The 20,308-nt window shown below is 34.3% G+C and overlaps 1 protein-coding gene across 2 annotated transcripts in view; it reads right to left on the bottom strand.

The window, feature by feature from the left end:
• Positions 1 to 19,199, bottom strand: part of SRPK2 (SRSF protein kinase 2) — a 192,335-nt gene extending 173,136 nt beyond the window's left edge. The window contains exon 1 of one of the 2 annotated variants that reach the window (XM_023537994.1): positions 19,150 to 19,199. In XM_023537994.1, coding sequence (XP_023393762.1) covers positions 19,150 to 19,178 — 29 coding nt within the window. In that variant the 5' untranslated portion in view covers positions 19,179 to 19,199. The remainder of the gene's footprint in view (positions 1 to 19,149) is intronic. The other variant, XM_023537993.1, reaches the window with a different exon arrangement.
• Between the last annotated feature and the right edge of the window lie 1,109 nt (positions 19,200 to 20,308).

Here is a 20,308-nt window from a genome sequence, read left to right as displayed (position 1 = left end):
TAGGTGCCCAATACTTACTGAATGGATGACAGGATAGGAGATGCGAAATTTGGATGAGCTAATCGAAACCAATCTTAAACTTAAGAGTTTCTTATAGAAGATATGAACAATACAGATTATCAGACTTCCAAAGGAGTCATACAAATGACTCCATCCCTTGGTGCATTCCAGTAATAAACCCCAACATCACACAAAAGGACAGGAGATTAGGGGGCGGAGGGCTTTAAACCAATCTGCAGCCCAGTAGTAATGGGTATTAACAACAACAAAAAGCAGGAACAACTTAGGGTCCCAGGCTCAGATGTGAGTCTATACCAATGATCTACAGGATGGGATGCCCCTGTCATTCATCTAATTTATTCACTCACTTTACAAGGAACCTCTTTTTAAAATACAAATAGATCAGAAAAGCTAAAGAAAATAAAATCTTATGCATTTATGTGGACTAACTAGATAAAGCACTTTTAATAGTGAGACAGAGAGGGAAAAAAAAGTAGGCATTTTAAGTGACACCCTCAAGGACTGAAGCAGACTTAGATAAGGTTCTGAACCAAGGAACTTAGGGAAAATTAAACACTGGGAGGTGGGAGGAGCGAAGGGGGAAGTGGAAGGAAGGAGAGGGTAAGATGAAAAGAGAAGGCACACCCACTAACAATATATGGTACTGGCCATAAAACAAATATAATAAATTTAAGAAGACTGAAATCATAATAAGTGTTTTCTCTGACCATAATGGTATGAAACTAGAAATCGATTACAAGAAAAAAAAACAAAAAATATGCGAACACATGGAGGCTAAATAGCATGCTACTAAACAATGAATGGGTTAACAGTGAGATCAAAGAAGAAATCAAAAGATACATAGAGACGAAAATGAAAACACAAAGACTCAAAATCAATGAGACATAGTGAAAGCTGTCCTAAGAGGGAAATTTACAGCAATACAGACCTACCTCAAGAAACAAGAAAAATCTCAAATAAACAATCTGACCCTATAATTAAAAGAACTAGAAAATGAACAGCAAACAAAGCCCAAAGTAAGTAGAAGGAAGAAAATAATAAAGATCAGAGCAGAAATAAATGAAATAGAGTCTAGAAAAATACAAAAGATCAATAAAACCAAGAGCTGGCTCTTTGAAAGGATAAACAAAACTGATAAACCCTTAATCAGGCTCATCAAATAATTAAAATCAGAAATGAAAGAGAAGTAACTACGGACTCCACAGAAATACAAAGGATATAAGAAAATTCTATGAAGAACTATATGTCAAAAAATTGGACGATCTGGGAGAAATGAATATTCCTAGAAACATACAATCTCGCAAGATCGAGTCAAGAAGAAACAGAAAATCTAAACTAATCGATTACCACCAACAAAATCAAATCAGTAATCAAGAAACTCCAAAAAAAAAAAAAAAAATCCTGACTGGATGGCTTAATAGGGGAATTTTACCAAACATTCAAAGAATTAACACCCACTATTCTCAAACAATTCCAAAAAATTCAAGAGGAGGAAAGGCTCCCTAATTCTTTTTACACCATTACCCTGATTCCAAAACCAGACAAAGACATTACAAAAAAGAAAACTGCAGGCTGATAACCCTTATGAACATCGATGCAAAAATCTTCAACAAAATATTGGCAAACCAAATTCAGAAATACATTAAAAGCTCATACACTATGATTGTTAGATTTATTCCTGGGATGCAAGGTTGGTACAATATCTGCAAACCAATTACTGTGATACACCACACCAACAAACTGAAAGATAAAAATCATATGATCTCCTGGGTTTCGGCACCAAAAAAATTTTTAATTTAATTTTAAAAATCATATCATATCAAAAAGTGCAGAAAAAGTGTTCAACAAAATCCAGCATCCATTTATAATAAAACCTTTCAGAAAATTAGGAATAGAGGAAACATACCTCAACATAATAAAGGCCATATATGATAAAGCTACAGCTAATATCATACTCAATGGAGAAAAGCTAAGCGTTTTTTCCTTAAGATCGGGAACAAGACAAAAATGCCAACTTTCACCACTTCTATTCAACATTGTACTGAAAGTCCTAGCTACAGCAATCAGACAAGAAAGAGAAATAACAAGCATCCAAATTGGAAAGGAAAAAGTAAAACTGTCATTATTTGCGGATGACATAATATGTATATGTATATAGAGAGAGAACCCTAAAGATTCCACCAAAAGACTGTCAGAACTGATCAATGAATTCAATAGAGTAGCAGGATACAAAAGTAATAATATTCAGAAATCAGCTGCATTTCTATACATCAATGATGAACATTTCTATACACCAATGATAAACTTTCAGCAAAATTAAGACAACAATTCCATTTACAATTGCAGCAAAAACAATAAAATACCTAGGAATCAAATTAACCAAGGAGGTAAAAGACCTATTCTTGGAAAATTATGTCACTTAAAAAAGAAACTGAAGATACAAATAAATGGAAGCATATAACATGCTCATGGGTAGAAAGAATAAACATTGTTAAAATAGTCATAACACCCAAAGCAATCTATAGACTCAATGCAATCCTTATCAAAATATCAATGGTACTTTTTAGAGAAGTAGAACAAATAATCCAAAAATATATACGGAACCATAAAAGATCCCAAATAGCCACAGCAATCTTAAGAAAGAAGAACCAAGGTGGAGGCATCATACTTCCTGGTATCAAACTATACTACAAGGATATAGTGATCAAAACAGCATGGTACTGGCATAAAAACAGATACAGAGATCAATGGAACAGAGAATAGAGAGCCCACGTCTAGACGTTCATTTACTATAAGACAAAGGAGGCAAGAATACCATGGGATAAAGACAGTCTCTTCAATAAATGGTGTTGGGAAAACTAGACAGAAACGTGCAAAAAAATGAAACTGGACCACCTTCTTACACCATACAATAAACTCAAAACGAATTAAAGACTTAAATGTTAAGATCCAAAACCATAAAATTTCTAGAAGGAAACATAGGCAGTAAACTCTCCGATATGACTATTAGTAATTTCTTTTCTGATGTATCTCCTCGGGGAAGAGAAACAAAAGAAAAAATAAACAAATGGGACTACATCAAACTAAAAAGGTTTTGAACAGTAAAGGAAACCATCAACAAAACGAAAAGACAGCCTAAGGAATGGGAGAAGATATTCACCTGTAATACGTCAGATAGAGGTTAAAATCCAAAATTTATAAAGAACTCATACAACTCAAAAACAAAACAAAACAAAACAAAACAATCCAATTTAAAAACAGGCAGAAGATCTGCTCCAAAGAGGACATACAGATGGCCAATAGACATATGAAAAGATGCTCAAAATCACTAATCATCAGAAATGCAAATGAAAACCACAATGAGATTATTACCTCACAACTGTCTATCATCAACAAATCAATAAACAAGTGTTGGTGAAAATGTGGAGAAAAGGGAACTCTCATACACTGTTTGGTGGGAGTGCAAATTAGTAGAACCACTATGGAAAACAGTCTGGAAGGTCCTCAAGAAATTAAAAATGGAACTACCTTTTGATCCGACAATTTCACTTCTAGGTATTTCCCCAAAGAAAACCAAAACACTAATTCTATGAGCTATGCACCTCTATATTCAAGGCAGCCCTAATCACAATAGCCAAGATATGGAAACAACCTAAATGCCTAACAGACGACTGGATAAAGAAGTTATATACAGTGAAATATTACTCAGCCATAAAAAAAAAAAAAAATGAAATCCAACAATTTACATGGATGGACCTAGAAGTTATTATGCTGAGTGAAATAAGTCAGACACATAAAGAAAAATACCATTTGATTTCACTTATGTGTGGAAACTAAGGAACAAAAGGAACAAACTAAACGAAAACAGATTCACAGATATAGAGGACAATCTGGTGACTGCCAGAGGTTGGGGAGCTGAGAGAAAAAGGTAAAGTGTTGAAGAAGGACAAATTAGTAATTAAAAAACAGTCACGGTGATGTAGAGCACAGCACAGGGAACATAGTTAATAGTATTGTAATGGCTATGTGTGGAGCCAGATGTGCGATAGGGTAGTGGGGAGATCACTTCATAAACCATATAAATGTCTAACCAATGGACTGTACACCCGAAACTAATTTAAGAAGAAAAAACATATGGTATTAGAAGACTTTTACAAATCAGTATTATACTTTTGTATCATTTATCAAACTTCTATGATACAATGCTGTATAGTTGATATAAATACCAATGGATCTAATGCATTTATAACCTTACAACACAGGAATATAACTCCACTAATAAACACTGATTTTTCCCAATTTTTTCTATCAGACAGTGCTACAAAGTTTCTGGGTTTTTTTAAGTATAAACTTATTTTTATTAAGTTAAATAATCCTATTTATTAACCAGATGATTATTAAACATAAAAAAGCAAGGCAAAAAATAATTCACCAAATCATGATTATTTTTAACCACAAGGTAATAAACCAAATAACTGCATTATCACTCAGTTTTTAAAAACAACTACAAATTAATCATCCAACTATCAATAATCAATCATGGCTTCACAATGAACTATGAGTATCATATAAAAATAAAATTTGTACCGATTTTTCAGGTTAAAAGCACAGATTAAAGATATAAGCACAAAATGTCTATTCTTGGAAAACACAAATGTACCTTGTTTATGACTTATACTATTTTTCCTGAAATATTCTTTAAAAATAAATTCAGATATTGATTTGTTGCCACCTACTGGTTAAATTCATATTTGAATATTATCATTTCATATCTAGCATTTACTACAGTTAATATTAAACTGAGTCAAAAAATATCTTAGTAATGTTCTTTATAAAACTTTACTAAACGGCTCTGAAAAATTCAGCTCTGGGAAGTTTTTTAAGCTACATCTTGAGTTAATGGTATCTTGACTTTTAACAATATCCTCACATAAAATTGTCATTAGTGGATTGAGACTGTTTTAAAACTAAGATAGCATTATAATTCATGAGACATAAAATCTTTATTTCATTAAAAAAACTTTCAAAATCTTCTTTTTTTTCTTTACAACTCAAATGTTTATTATATGTGCCAGTTTTCCAGAACATTAGGGTTATAGAACTTAAGATATTGCCATCTTTTTACAGGATCCCAAAAAAAGTCCATACGTTACATTTATTTATTTTGCGTTTTAATATCTTTTATTCTATAGCAGTCCCTCCTCCTCTCTTTCCTCTTTTTTTTTTTTTTTTACACAATTTGTTAAAGAGTTAGTTGTCCCACTGCATTTATTTTTAAAATCACTCTTGGTCACACGAATTTAAAGAGTAACAAATTTAACACATGGACTTATTTGTAGATCCCAATTCTAACAAATTAGCATTAAAATGTAATTGTGGAAATATGGATATAGACTGGGTTTTAGAAGACGACAAAGAATTCTGTTAATTTTGTTAGATAGAATGCATTGTGATTACATAAGAAAATGTCCAAATCTTTTAGTGACTGCTATGGACTGAATTATGTGTCCCCCCAAAATCCATATGGTGAAGCCCTAATCCCCACTGTGATGGTATTTGGAGACCGGGCCTTTGATAATAAAGTGTAGAGAAAGTCATGAGGGTAGGACACTTATGATGGGATTAGTGCCCTCATAAGAACTCAAAACAGAGACCTTAAATGTCTAACTTTCCAAGGTAAGACTCAGCATGTCAGGGCCATCTGCAAGCCAGGAGGAGGGCCCTCACCAGAGGATGACCATGCTGGAACCCTAATCTTGGACTTCAAGCTTCCAAAACCATGAGAAAATAAATTTCTGTCGTTTAAGCCACCCAGTTATGGCAGCCTGACCTAATATATTAGTGCATGTGGAAATGTAGGAGTGAAAGAATATATCAGACATCTGCTTTTAAATATATTCACAAAAGAGAAGCGGAAATAGATACAAGAAATGTACACATTTAATAATTAAATTAAGTGACAGGTACTTGAGGTTTAATTTGCTATTAGCTCATACTTCTAAGTTTGAAATTTCTCATAATTAAAATGAAAAACTTTAAATGTAATTCCTATAAACAAAACCAAAAAATAAAGTTTCTTTAAAAGATAAAGTACTAATCTGAAATTACTAGGAGACAAAGGTAAAAGATGACTTGAAACTTTATCATTGAATAAATCTGGTAAAAACTGTTGCAAGATTTTTAAAATAATCTGTTTCACCTAAGAGTCTCAGGCATTGATTTTAAATACTCATGTTCTAATTAAGTAACTTCTCCAAATTATTTATTCGCTTAAATGGATCCCATTGTAAATAGGATTTTTTAAATTATATATCTAATAGGTTATTGCCGAAAAATTTTTTAATTATTAAGTTTTTTTGGAACAGTTCACTTTCTTTAAATCTACTTGATCATAATTTTCAAAATAGTCTTGGATTTTTCAAATAGACAAAATTATCTGAAAATAATAAGCTTTACTTCTGATTTTTGTGTGTTTTGTTTGGTTTTCTCATCTGATTGCACTAACGTTCCTACAATAATACTAAGCAACAATGAGGAAGAGTAGTCAATCCAATTTCGTTCCTGATTTTAATAGGAATGATAATATTTATAACATTTACCATGATCATGGTTATCATTTTAAGACCGAATTTTTTCTTAATGATTTTAAGGGTCTTTCTAGTCCTGTTTTACAAAGAATTTTCAAAATATATTCACACTTGCTTCTTTAGTCCACTCTTGCATTAATTACTCATGGAAGTCTCCAGCAGACTAAGTATAATTTTATCTTCTATGTATAACCCTGGGTCATCACTGTGAATAGTATTTAATGTTCTATGCCCAAGAAAACATACCCTCAAAAATTTTGAATAGAAGTCTATACGGCCATTTTCTCTTTTAGTTAAAGGATTCCAGACTAGTTTGGGGGTTCTTCTTGTTTATTTCAGTCACCTCATCCATTTCACAAACACCTGTTGGTCGGTCACCTACTGTGATCCAGGTACCATACACCAGGGGTAGTAGAAAAACAATGATTAACAGTCAATTGCCATTTTCAAAGAGCTCGCACAATCACAGTATTTTGTTAAATACTGTAAAATGCTGAAGAAGAAACAATACCAACCTAAGATTTCCAGAAAATTTCAGGTGGTAAAAGCTGAGTCTTGGATGCTGAGTGATATTGGTCAATAGCAGTTCTCAAATCAGGGTCCAAGAACTCCCAAGAATACTACTAAAATAGTGTCTGCTTTTTTTCACTCATAGTGCAATAATACTGGTGGGTAAAGTGCTGGTGCCTCAGCATGAATCAAGGCAATGATGTCTACCTATACTAATAGTTTTATTCTTTGGTATTCTTCACCACTAAAAGAATTTTAAAAATAAATTTAAAAAAAGCCCTTCCCACTTAAGAATGTCGTTAATGAAGAAGTAAAAATTATTTTCATTAATCTCCACCCTTAAACAGATATCTTTTTTAAATTGTGTGACAAAATGTGAAATGTGCATAAAGAACTACAGCTACACACAGAAACATGATGACTATCTCAGGAAAAAGCACTTGGGTAATTGTTAGAACTGTGAGCTGAACTAGCCATATCATTCTTACTTGGAAGAACAACAGATATACAAGCTATGCTTTATTCGGACTCTGGTATATGGAAGACATTTTCTAAAAAATTAATGAAACAAGACTACCATTTAAAAAAAAACAGATGAAAGTATTTGTTTGCCAATGATAAAATTCAAGAGAACACTAGAATTTTGTAAAACTTTTATCTGTCACCATAAGCATGGCAGATCTCAACAGTTTAAAACTTTTCAGAGATATATTAATGAGTATTATTTCTGGATACTGTATAATGGCATATGTCAACATGCCTAACTCAGTAAGCCAATATTTTCCAAATGACCAATGTGTAATGTTACAAAATCATGTACTGGGAGAAAAGTTATTTAAAGAATAAGAAAATCAACAGGTTTTACTGTAACAGAGTAAAAAGTTCAACAATATGGGTTCAGATTCTACAATACAACCTTTCTTCTAACATTTGCCAAGTTTCAGTATAGCAATAAAGAATATCTAAGATTATCTGAAAAGGCTATCGAAATATTCTTTTCTCACTACATATCTGTCCAAGACCACATTTTCTTCATACACTAAAATTCAGTATTACAATAGACTGAATAAAGAAGACAATATGAGAATCCAGCTGTCATTAAACTGACATTCAAGAGGGTGGCAAAAATGTAAAACAACACCACTCCTCAGTAAATGTTTGTTTTGGAAAGTTATTTTTCATTTTTAAAAAATGTGACTACATTTAAATAACAATAAACTTACCATGAATAATCTTTAAATTAAATTTAACTTCTATTAGAGTAAATATTGATAGCTATAATCCATATAAATGAAATCTCTTTGGGAATTCTCCATAATTTTTAAGTGTGTAAAGGGGTCCTAAGTCCAAAATATTTGAGAATTGCTGTTGCACAAGTTGAAGAAGTAAGAACATTTCAAATATAGGCTACAACATACATAGAGAGGTTTTATTATCTTTCACTGTAAATGGTACATGTGTCCCCCAGCAATCCCAGCCCATTCTAAAACACCACACAATCTAATATGCGGGTACTAATCTACTACAAACTATAGCGAACACAACGATGAAGGTGCCGATTAAAAAACCCAAGTGGCTTTCTTATGATTAAGGGATATACATTTTTTATCATCAATTTTTAACAGTCCAGAGATCACCCGTTGATGATCTTTGGATTTCCAGATAGTTCTAACTGACAAATAAGCAAAGCACAACAGCCCCCTTTTAAAAAGATACAACAGATGATATTTTCAGAAACCATGTCATATTCTCATTCCTAATTTCCCGATCATAACAAATCAAAGCAAATTTTTTAAAAACTAAAATCTGATGTTAGTCAAGAATTTCTGAGGATGTTATAAAATAGTAAATAGTCTACAGCCATGCCACCCTGAACACGCCCGATCCCATCTGATCTCAGGGTCGGGCCTGGTTAGTACTTGGATGGGAGACCACTTAGGAATACCAGGTGTTGTAGGTGTAAAAAAATAAATAAATAAAATAAGGGACTGTAAACTGACAAGGTCCTTGCAATCTGTGAGGTCAACCAAGGGTTACCTTGCCTAAATATATATATATATATATATATATATATATATATATATATATGCGCATGTATATACATATATATGAAATAAACATTTACATTGTGAACAGAAAAAAAATGTGTAAAGGCAGTTATATCTAAAAGAACAAAGTGAAAACTGTACTATATAATCTAAATGGACTAAATCCTAACACTTTAAATACCAGTTTCCTAACAATGATGGAGCATCTTCCTAAAAAGGAAGCTTTAAGTCTATCTTTTTCAACATGATCCTTTAAGCACTGTAATTGTAATCTAAATAAAGTAGTAAATGAAGCCTGACAAATAGCGTCTGCTTTAATTTCCTAAGAAATGTTGCAGTGCCACTGAAGGGGATGCCTCAAAAGCTGGCACTGGCCATCTTCCTACATTAATTAACAGGTTGAATCCCAGATTGGGCCTACCAACTTCTACCTAAATTCATCCACTTTCCAAGACTGCAACTCCTCAACTAACTCTTGGCCTAAAACACATCATGACAAGACTAGCCAGGTCCTAATGAATCTCCTTCTAAATAAGAAAGGCTACTTGCAGCCAAGACAAGAGAGAGAAAAAAATAACTCGGTTTGACAACTGTCAACCTCTACAGGGTAAACTACAGGCCTTCTACCACATCTGCATGGTATTCAGACTAAAGAAATGCTCATCCCTACAACTAAACATATGAAAACTATTTTAGCCTAACAGAGAATAACAGCTTTTTTAAATGGGAAATGTGAGGATTTGTCGAATGTAAAACATCTCCTACTCTCTAGCTTATTAGTGTTAAAATTACTTCACTGTGTCTCAGAGAAGCATATAGCATCAAATACAGACATACAAAAACTTCCTCAAAACTGATAGCCATTCTCAAATGAGATCTTTTTAGATCAGATTTATACTCACAAAACAGCCTTCCACTAGAAAGAAAGAGAAATGATGAATTATGTTAAAAGCAAACAATATGTATGCAAAGTACATACATATCAGTTTTCAAAACAATTCTGGGCCCTTGACATATTTTACCTAAGCTATTTGAGGGAAAGTTTAAACATCAATTTTTTATAGCCAATTTCATTCAAGAAAAAAAGAGGAGGAAAGTTAGAAAGTTAACAGAGAGGAAGCTCACGAAGTCAAATGGAAAGCTAAAGATCCAGGGACAAACGGTTAGGATGTCAGCAGCCTCAGATCATCTCAATTGCCTCATCTGGACTCTTCCTGGAGGGTGGCTCTCCTGTCACTGGGCACATACAGAAGTCAAATTCCAGGAAGGAAACTCCAGGTTTAGATTGTCAGGTGCCAGCCTCTTCGCTAAGAGAGGACAAGATACTCTCCATCCCCCTACCAGCATTTCCACTAGCATTCTCAATCAATACTCTATGACTCAGAAAAATGAAATTAGGGTGTTCTTTTCAAAAGACGATGACATGAACGAACAGCCAAGAAATAACACATGCCCACTAGGCAAGGTGAAGTTACTATGTTTTTTGAAACATACTTGACTTTTGTAACTGATATTCTGGAAATCCACCTTTGAAATAAAATAATATAGCCACACCAGGAAGATGTGACACAAGAGAAAGTAGACAGCAGTCCAACTTCTTAATAATCCTCCGTTTCCTCATTTCTTACAGATTGTCATGCAGAGATGTAATTAGATATACCTTCTCAAACTAGTATAAAGCACCCACATTGGATTATTACTTTATCAAACGTTCCCTGGACTCTAAGACATAATTAAATGATCTCTTTCCAAAGGCTATCCTTTCTGAGCTTATGCTTATTTCGAGTAAACAAAGGAACTTAAGGTGCCTTTAAATATACAGTATCATTCTATTTTTGCTTGCCATGGACAACTCTCAGTTTTTTCCATACATATCAAATTAGCCCTCGCAGCAATCTCATGAAGTAGGAACAACAATGGTTCTCAACCAGGGGTGACTTATATCCCTTCCCGACACCCAAGGCCCAGATACATCTGTCAATGTCTGTACACATTTTAACTGTCAGCCTGAGCAACTGAGACTGGCATTTATAGTGCCATGGTAGAAAAATACTCCATTTTACTGAGGAAAAAACAAGTGCAAAGATTAGGTGATTTTTGACCGATCTGTTTCACACAAACTGGGAAAGATGCAATTTAAACCTGCGTCTAACTCCAGAATCCACTATCGTAAGCATGATTTACGTAAGTTGTAATTAAAACAAAGTAAAAAATTGCAATTTAAAATTATATACAATAAAAGCATAAAAAATATTAAATACAGGGATAAATCTGACAAAAGATGTGCAGGACCTGTATATTGAAAACTACAAAACGCTGCTAAAAAAATTAAAGACCACATAAATGAATGTAGGGATATATCATGCTCATGGACCAAAGACTCAATATTGTTAAGATGTTAATTCTCTCCAAATTTATCTATAGCTTTAATACAATTACAATAAAAATAAGCACTCTTTGGTAGAAACTGATGAGCTGATCCTAAAATTCACAGAGAAATGCAAAGGACTTAGAATAACCAAAAAAAAAAAAAAACTTTGAATAATGACAAATTTGGAGGGCTTATACTACCTACCTTCAAGAATTATTAAAACTACAGTAATCAAGACAGTGTGGCATCAAGACAGTGTAGCATCAAGACAGACAAACAGATCAATAGAGTCCATAAATAGATGGCATATATATGGTCAATTAATTTCCAACGAAGGTGCAAAACCAATTCAGTTGAGAAAAGCACAGTATTTCCTACAAAATAAAATGCTGGAAAAAATGGATACCCATTTGTTTAAAAAAAAAACAAAACTCTGATCCACAATTATTTTATGTGTTTCATTCACGCATAAAAATTAGCTCAAAATGAGAAAAGTAAAAGCTAAAACTATAAAACATCTAGAAGAAAACATAAGGCTATCTTTATGAGACTAGGTTGGGCAAAGATACCTTAGAATAGATACCCAAAAGCATGCACATAAAAGAAAATTTTGGAAGAATGGACTTCATCAAACTTAAGAACTTCTGCTCTTCAAAAGACTGTCAAGAAAAAGAAAAAACAACAAGCACAGAATGGGAAAAATATTTGTAAATCGTATAACTGATAAAGGACTGGCAGTAAGAGAGATGGTTAAAGGTGGGTAGAAGCCTTTGAGGAGGTCTTGGATGCCACCTATGTCTCAAAGAAGCTACTGCGAATGTGCATAAAATTCGTGATAATTAGGATGAACACAATATTTTAGTAGTACCTGAGTCTTAAATATGGGAGAAAGTAAAGGCCATAAAAACCTGTAAAAATTTGTGTGTTCGGTTGTCCAGTTCTCTACCAGAACTTAGGCTAAGAAAAGAACTCTCATTCATTTTTTATTTCATACACATATTTGTTGACTCACTATAGTGAGTGCATTCATTTCCTTTTTAATACTTTGTTTCAATTTCTCACTTAATAAGATTAGCAAGCACTGGTTGAGTCTCCTATTTTTCAAATACCTATACTTCTTAGTTTACAATGTCATATCCTTCTATTTTTCGGTAACATTCTTGCCAGAGGCTGGCAAATTTTCTCCTCAAAGAGCCACACAGTAAACATTTTAGGCTTTGCTAGTAGTATGGTCTGTAGCACAAAAGCACTTAGACAATATGTAAACAAAATGAACATGATTGTTTCAATAAGATTTTATTTCTGGACACAGAAATTTGAATTTCACATAATTTTCAGAAGTCACAAAATAGTCATCTTTTGATTTTTCTCTTTTATTTAAAAATGTAAAAGCTATTTTACCTCACAGGCCACACAAACACAGGTACTGGTTTGCTGTGTTTGGCCGGCCGGCCAGCCAGCCAGTTTACAGACCTCTGCTCTATGTCCTAACTCAAAGGTTCAGTACAACCCTTCCATTATGCCCTATTTCCACGCACCACAATTAACTTTATTTGCAAGACTTTCTGCTAAGCTCCAATTGTGTGATTGTCTGTGGGTAATGAATAATTAAGCATTCTTTTGACTTAAACCCATTCAGTTTCACCCACATTCACACTTCAAAAAAGAAAAACTTATCTAGTTTCTGATTTAAAATACTGAAGGGAAGGAAAGGGGGATTTTAAGTAATTGTGTAAATGGAACAAAGAACAATGACAACTCTTATTGGTGTCAAGTGTTAAAAGAGTCCATTATGATGAATCTCAATTCTCAGTCCTAATTTCTCTCCCACAGATTCAAAAACTAAAAACTAAACTGTACCTTTTAAGTTGCTAATAAGATATTCTAAATTCATTCTCATATTTTAAACAAATGCATAAGACCAGACAAAAGAAATTAATAATATGACCAAGTACATTGCAAGAAATAAGAAAATACTGTATTATAAGGAAAACATATTACGTAACAATTAGAAATTATGATAGAGAATAAAGTAAAACATAGCCGAAACACCATACCTTTTAAAAGATGAAAACTTTTCTCAAATTCATTTACTCAAAAACATTTATGCATTAAGAAATCAATGTGTTTGGAATACAAAGTTGGGCAAGAAACAAGTGTCTAAAACAGACATGGTCTGTGACTACCTGTGCCTATGTTCTGTATCTACTCTGTACAATATCACGGCCACTAGCCACATGTGACTATTTTAATTAACTAATATTAATTAAATTAATAAAATTAAAACTTCAGTTCCTCAGTCACACTAGCCTGTGGCTATCATATTAGACAGCACAGATACAGAACACTCTCGTCATCACACAAAGTTCTGTTGGACAGCACTGGTTTAAAATAAATAACATACTTTCCTGTCTTCACTGACTAAACATAAAAAATGAAACTTAATGTCTTCCTTCCTTCAAAAGGGGAGTGTAAAATGTTTACCACTGCCTCCTGAGAAATCCATGTAACAGTCTTTCTACAAAAGTATTTACTGTATTTAAAGCTGAAAAAACTTCCTAGGTTGACCCATCCCACCAAATAAATCATCTTAAATGTTTTCATAAGGGTTTTAAAATTTGTACAACATTCAGGAAATGAGTACTTCATCATCAATAACTAGTTCAACCTCCTTATTAGCATTAAACCACCCTCAACTGCAACTTTAATAATCTCAACTGCAGTATTTCATTGTCCTGGAAAGTGAAAAATTCTGAACTTCACTCTGATTATCACACAACTCTCCTTCAAGTAGAAAACAGTTTCTCTTTGTCACCTGTGCCAAGTGCTGGCACATAGAAAGCATTCAAATAATTGTTGCGTAAAAGGTCAGTGAACTATCTAGTACTGCTAAAAAAAAAAATAATACAAAAGCCAGATTCCATCTCACAACTATAGGTATTAATGGAGCTTCAAATCTCTGCTGCTGATTTTGTATACACTTTGTTGACTGTAGAATTTAAATGGCACCACACAATTGTGGGTACAAGCTTTCTGGTTCTCCATAAGTCCAGGACTTACGGAAAAGTGAAAAGTTTACAAGGGGAAAAAAAGTACTGCGCACTGGCCCCAGAACTATAAAATTAATGTAAAATTTTCTGTTACTTAGCTATGAAACAGGCTGGCTTTTAAATGAATATGTATAAAATAAATTAATAATTTGAAAAATAAAAATAAAATTACACACAAAAAATAATTGAATATGTATAAATACAAAGAAATATTATTCAGACTTGAGAGTAATTCTGTCATAACACTACAAAATGGATGAACCTCGAGAACATCATGCTAAGTGATATAAGTCAGTCACAAAAAGGCAAATGATGCATGATTCCACTTGTGTAAGGTATCTAAGCCGTCAATCTCTGAGAAGCTAATGGTGGTTGCCAGGGGTAGGGTGAGAGGGAAAGGGGAAGTTTTAAGTTTAATAATGGGTATAGAGTTTCAGTTTTGAGAGATAAAGTTCTAGAGTTGTGCTACACAAAAATGTGCACATAGTTAATACTACTGTATTGTACACTTAAAATGGTTAAGATGGTGGTAAATTTTAGGTTGCATTTATTTTTCACAATAAAAAAAGTATCTATAAATTATTTCTCATAGGTGACAGAAAACTGGCTCTAAAGCAAACTTGATATCTTCTAAAGAGAACTTAAAACAGTTCTATGTAAATTATTTACCATGATCTCCAAAGAGGTATCCATAATATTTCACGACGACTGAAACTCTTGTAATTTTATGAAATAAGATATCTGAGAACCTTCACAGAGATATGTGCTACAAATATATTTTAACAATACTCTATTTTAACATATATATTGTTAAAATATATATGTAGTACATGCATCATTTGCCAATTTGTATTTTTCTACTATAGCAAACAACAGTGTAATAAATCTTGTCAATCATTTTTAAAATTAAAAGTCAAATGATTTTCATATTAGAAACTAGGGAAAAAATGTTTAATAAAACTCTGGTGTCCAGCGGGTACAACAATGTGAATATACTTAATGCTACTCTATTGTATGTACACTAAAAAATGGTTAAAATAACGTTATGTCATGTATATTTTACCGTAATAAAAACGAATTCTGGTTTCAGTAAGAATTAAGATGTTTTATGTATGTCACTTGCAAGTTTAAGAACCACCATTAAGAAAAGTCACATGTGGTGATTTGCAATTCTAAACTACACTAACAAAGACATCTCAAAGGTCTCAATTATTCATAAAAGTTACAATTACATCACGATTGGAAATTTTCCTTGAAAACAGAAGTTTAGAAAAACATTTTCAAATTGTTACATACAAATGACATAACATATTAATATTAATGAGATTATAACTACTTGGCAAACTTAAGTCACTATCTGAATAGTTTGAAATATTTTCTAACCAAACTAGTTCTGTACAATCCGGTGATATGTTTTTAAAAATAAAAAGTTTAAGGAAACATATTTGAACTTGCCAAGAACATACTAAGCAATGAGGGATGAGGATAATAGTTGCATTAAACTACAACCATACCTTAATACCTTATATAATCAGGGATCCTTCATAAATATCTATGTGAAAGTCTAGGACCAAATACTGGTCTAAGCCAAATTACAAAATAAAAGAAAAAAATAACAGAATGGACACAACCAGAAAAAAAAGTCTTAAAGTTACTATTTATTAAGTAATGCCTGGCATAATATGTACCAGCATCCTGCTAAATATATCACATGAATTCTTTCTTAATCCTCACAGTTACCCCATGAGATAGATACCTTAATTAATCCCATATTATCAGTGAGGAAACTGAAACACAGATAGGTTAAACAACATGCTCAAGATTACACAGCTATTAAGTAGCAAGACTAGGAAAAGAGACCACGTCTGTCATCAAAGCTCAGGCCCCTTTAAAGTTTACAAAGCCCACCTGGGTGTCATCTTTTGCTACCACCTTTGTAACACTGTGAAGTAAACTGCAGTTTTATGACACTTATTTTCCCAGGGGAAACAGAGGTTTGGGAGGATAAATCTCATCCTCAGAGTCTCTTAGGGAGCAAGCAACAGAGCTGGGTCTGGAATCCAAGTAGTCTGATCCCTCACTCAGTGCTTTTCTTCTTCAATATACTTGACCTGTGTGGTAGTTTTAAAAATATATTCACAAATTATTTAATATGCTTCTCTTCAAAAGTAGAGCCTAAACTCTCCCCTCAGTAACTCACTTCTATCAAAGAAAATGTAACACAAGAGACAAGTGTGAGACTTCAAGGGCAGGTGTAAGACTTCCCAGACTAGGTCATTTAAATAAGCACCGTGGCTTCTGCCTTGCTCTATGGGATCATCACTCTGGAGGCTTCCGCCTTGCTCTCTGGGATCATCATTCTGGATGTTGCAAGGACACTCCAGGAGAGGTCCACACGGCAAGGAAGGAGGGCCTCCTGCCAACGGCCACCTAAGCAAGTCAGCTTGCAAGCAGCTCCCCCAGCCCGGCCAACCCTTCAGATGACTGAACCTGAGACAGAACCACAGAGCTACGCTGCTTCCCAATTCCTAACCCTCAAAAACTATGCGACATAAATGTTTGTTGTATTAAGCCGCTATGCGGTTTTTTCTGCATCATGAGGTAAACTGACAAATAAAATTGAAAGATATTTAAAGCGTACATCCTAGTGATTAAGCCACTGTGTTTTAAGGTACTCTGTTACAGTGATAAATAACTAATTCAACCAGGAAGAAAACTCAGAGACACATCTCACATGTGACCAACACCTTGCCATTGCAATTAACAGTAAAGAGTGTAGGCTCTGCAGGTCACCTCTTAAAAGAAGCTGCTGTGGGGAAAAAAAAAAAAAAAGTGTGTGACCTGGCTAAGGGGTGATTTCTCAGGTGCAGTTTTGTAGTCTGTAATATGAGATAATAACTTCATTTTAAATATTCTCCCCATTTTACAATTATCCTTCCATTTACCTAACCTCCTGGAGTCACTATGAGGATTAAAAGGAAGACAGTATACAGAACTTGGCATGATGCCCAATCGGCAGTGAAGGTTCAATAAACGTTCACTGTTACTAATTCTATGCCTTTAATCCGCTCTTCACTAGCAGCCTCCCCCAGACTTACAACCATGCTTTAAAAATCCCTAATTCTCAATAGGGAAGCACTTCATTACCCACCTAAGTTGTCCAATAGCCTTTTTTACTGGTCTTCATTTATTCCATTTACTCCTCCGTTGCAAATGACACTCATCTAAAATTGTCCCCCCTCTTTTGCTTCCAGAGAATGAATTAGTAACATGGTTCTCTTCCAGTCTCTGCTACTGCTGCTACTCCTTCTCCCCCTCAAAATGTAGGTGATTCTCAAAGTTCTCTTCTTGGTCCTCATCTCTTAATTCTCATAGCTTCAATGATGGCCTTTTTGCAGATGACTGACTCCTAAATGTATCAGATTCCTACTCATCTGAGTCAAAGGTCCCAATTTCCCCAGCTCAACAGCCCCTTATGAATGTCTCACGAGTATCTCAAACTCAATAAAATCTGAATTTTTTGCCTCTCCCCCTTACTCCTTACCTTTTCCCCTCCTTCCCATACCAATCCTGCTTCTTCTCCTCCTGTGGTCATTAACAGACCAAAACCTTCAAAGTCAGAATGAGATGTTCTAAGTCATACTAAAATCCTCTCCCTTCTGCCTTCCACAAGGGTATCAGGCATTGTACGGGGTGCCAGGGATACAACTGACCCCAGGGGCTCATAGTCTAGCATGCTTCCAATCACCTGCCAAGTTTTAATGATTCCCCCTGTGCACACTCACATATCCATCCCCTCTCTTTTTCATTCCTAACACAATCACCCATCTTCTCACACCTGGCCTACTGTGAAGCATACTAAAATTTGTCTCTAAATCTTCAATGTCTGCCCCCACCTCAACCCATCCTTCAAAGAGCTGCCCGTTATCTTTCTTAATGCAGGTGATCATGCTACTCAGCTCCTGAAAAATCTACAATGGTCCCCTCAACCCCTAATGTTTACAGAGGAAGTGAGAATTCCCTACCATTACCCTGATGGTATGTCATGCTTTTTCTACTTGATCACCTTCTGCATCCTGCTATATACTCCACATGTTAGCTGAGACATTCAGGACATCTCATTCTCTCCCTAACACTCACGCCTGTTTATCGGCTATTCCCTCAGAATGTCGCTGCCTCTACAAAAATTACTCCGGTGAGTCATCAGAAATAACTGATCTTTCCCTTATTTTATATAGCACAATGCCTATACTTCTATTTGCTATCAATCCCTTCTACTTTCTATCACTGTTAGTTGTTTACCTGTCTCTTTGAGTAAGTCATAAATCCCTGGCTGCCACTAATTAATATGGCAATCTTGAGTAAGTCGCTGCATTATCTGAGGTTCAATTTTCTCATCACTAAAATGAAGGGGTTATATTAAGTAATTGCTAAGGAACTCCCAACTCCAAAGTTCCATAAGGATGAGTCTTATTTGTCTTTGAAGAAAGGCAGTACGCACAGCTGTAAGTTTGGACTTGGTAGTCAGATAGCTGGTTCTGAATCCCAGCTCTGTAACCTACCAGCTCAACAATGGGCTGCAGCTTAACATTTCTGTGCCTCAGATCCTCATCTGTAAAGTGAAAATAATGGTGTTATCCGTTAGAATTCTTTCTTTTTTTATTTTTTAATAAAGCTTTACATATAATTCACGGATATACAATTCACCCATTTAAAGTGTATAAGTCAGTGACTTTTAGTATATTTACAAAGTTGTACAACCATCATAACAATTTTAGAATATTTTCATCACTCCAAGAAGAAATTAATGGCCACCAACAATCACTCCCCATTTCCCTTCCCCCCTAGCCCTAGGCAACCACTACTCTATTTTCCATCCCTATGTATTTGCTTATTCCAGACAGTTCAAATAAATGGAATAATATAATATGTGGTCATTTATGACTGATTTCTTTCATTTACCATAATGTTCCCAAGGTACACCTGCGATATAGTATGTAACAGAACTTCATTCTTTTTATTGCTGAATAATATTCCATTGTGTGGACATACACATTTAGTTTATGTATTCATCAGCTGATGGACATTTGGGTTGTTTCCACCTGGCCGTTATGAATAATGCTGCTCTTTTAGTTTTAAGTAATAGAAAATCCAACGCAACCTGGCTTAAATAACTAAAAGTCCAGTGTGTAGCCTTTGCTTCAGACACAATGAAGCATCATCATCAGGACAATTTCTCTCCACCTCTTGGCTACACTCTGTTCACTGTTCATTTTCAGGATCTGCCTGGTGACAAAATGGCTTCGATAACACCATTTCACATCCTCTCACGGTCAAGCCAATAGGAGAAAGCAAAATCCTCTTTCAGATACTTAAGCAAAAGCCCTGGGATTAGTTCTGGGTGGGCCCGCAAGCAGGAAGCAGTAACTGAAAGAGGCCAGGCTCCACCCCTGGAGGGTGAGGGAAAACAGAGAAGGGACCCAAATGATGTGAACCAAAAACAGATTAAGAGAATACCTAGACAAAAACTGAGGCCTCTTTCCAGTAGGATAAATGGATTCTGGACAGCTAAAAATTCTAAAAAGCCCAATTCCACATTGTAGTGAGAATTAAAGATGAAAAATGCACACTGAACATTTAGTAGAATCCCCAATACACAATAATCGATTAATAAATGTTAACTGCTATATTAACTATTATTTGTATTAGATGAACCACAAG

The sequence above is a fragment of the Pteropus vampyrus genome, unplaced genomic scaffold, assembly GCF_000151845.1.
Source record: "Pteropus vampyrus isolate Shadow unplaced genomic scaffold, Pvam_2.0 Scaffold208, whole genome shotgun sequence".
Taxonomy (NCBI): Eukaryota; Metazoa; Chordata; class Mammalia; order Chiroptera; family Pteropodidae; genus Pteropus; species Pteropus vampyrus.
The sequence above is the reverse complement of the archived record's forward strand: the minus strand, read 5'-3'. Positions and strand labels throughout refer to the sequence as shown.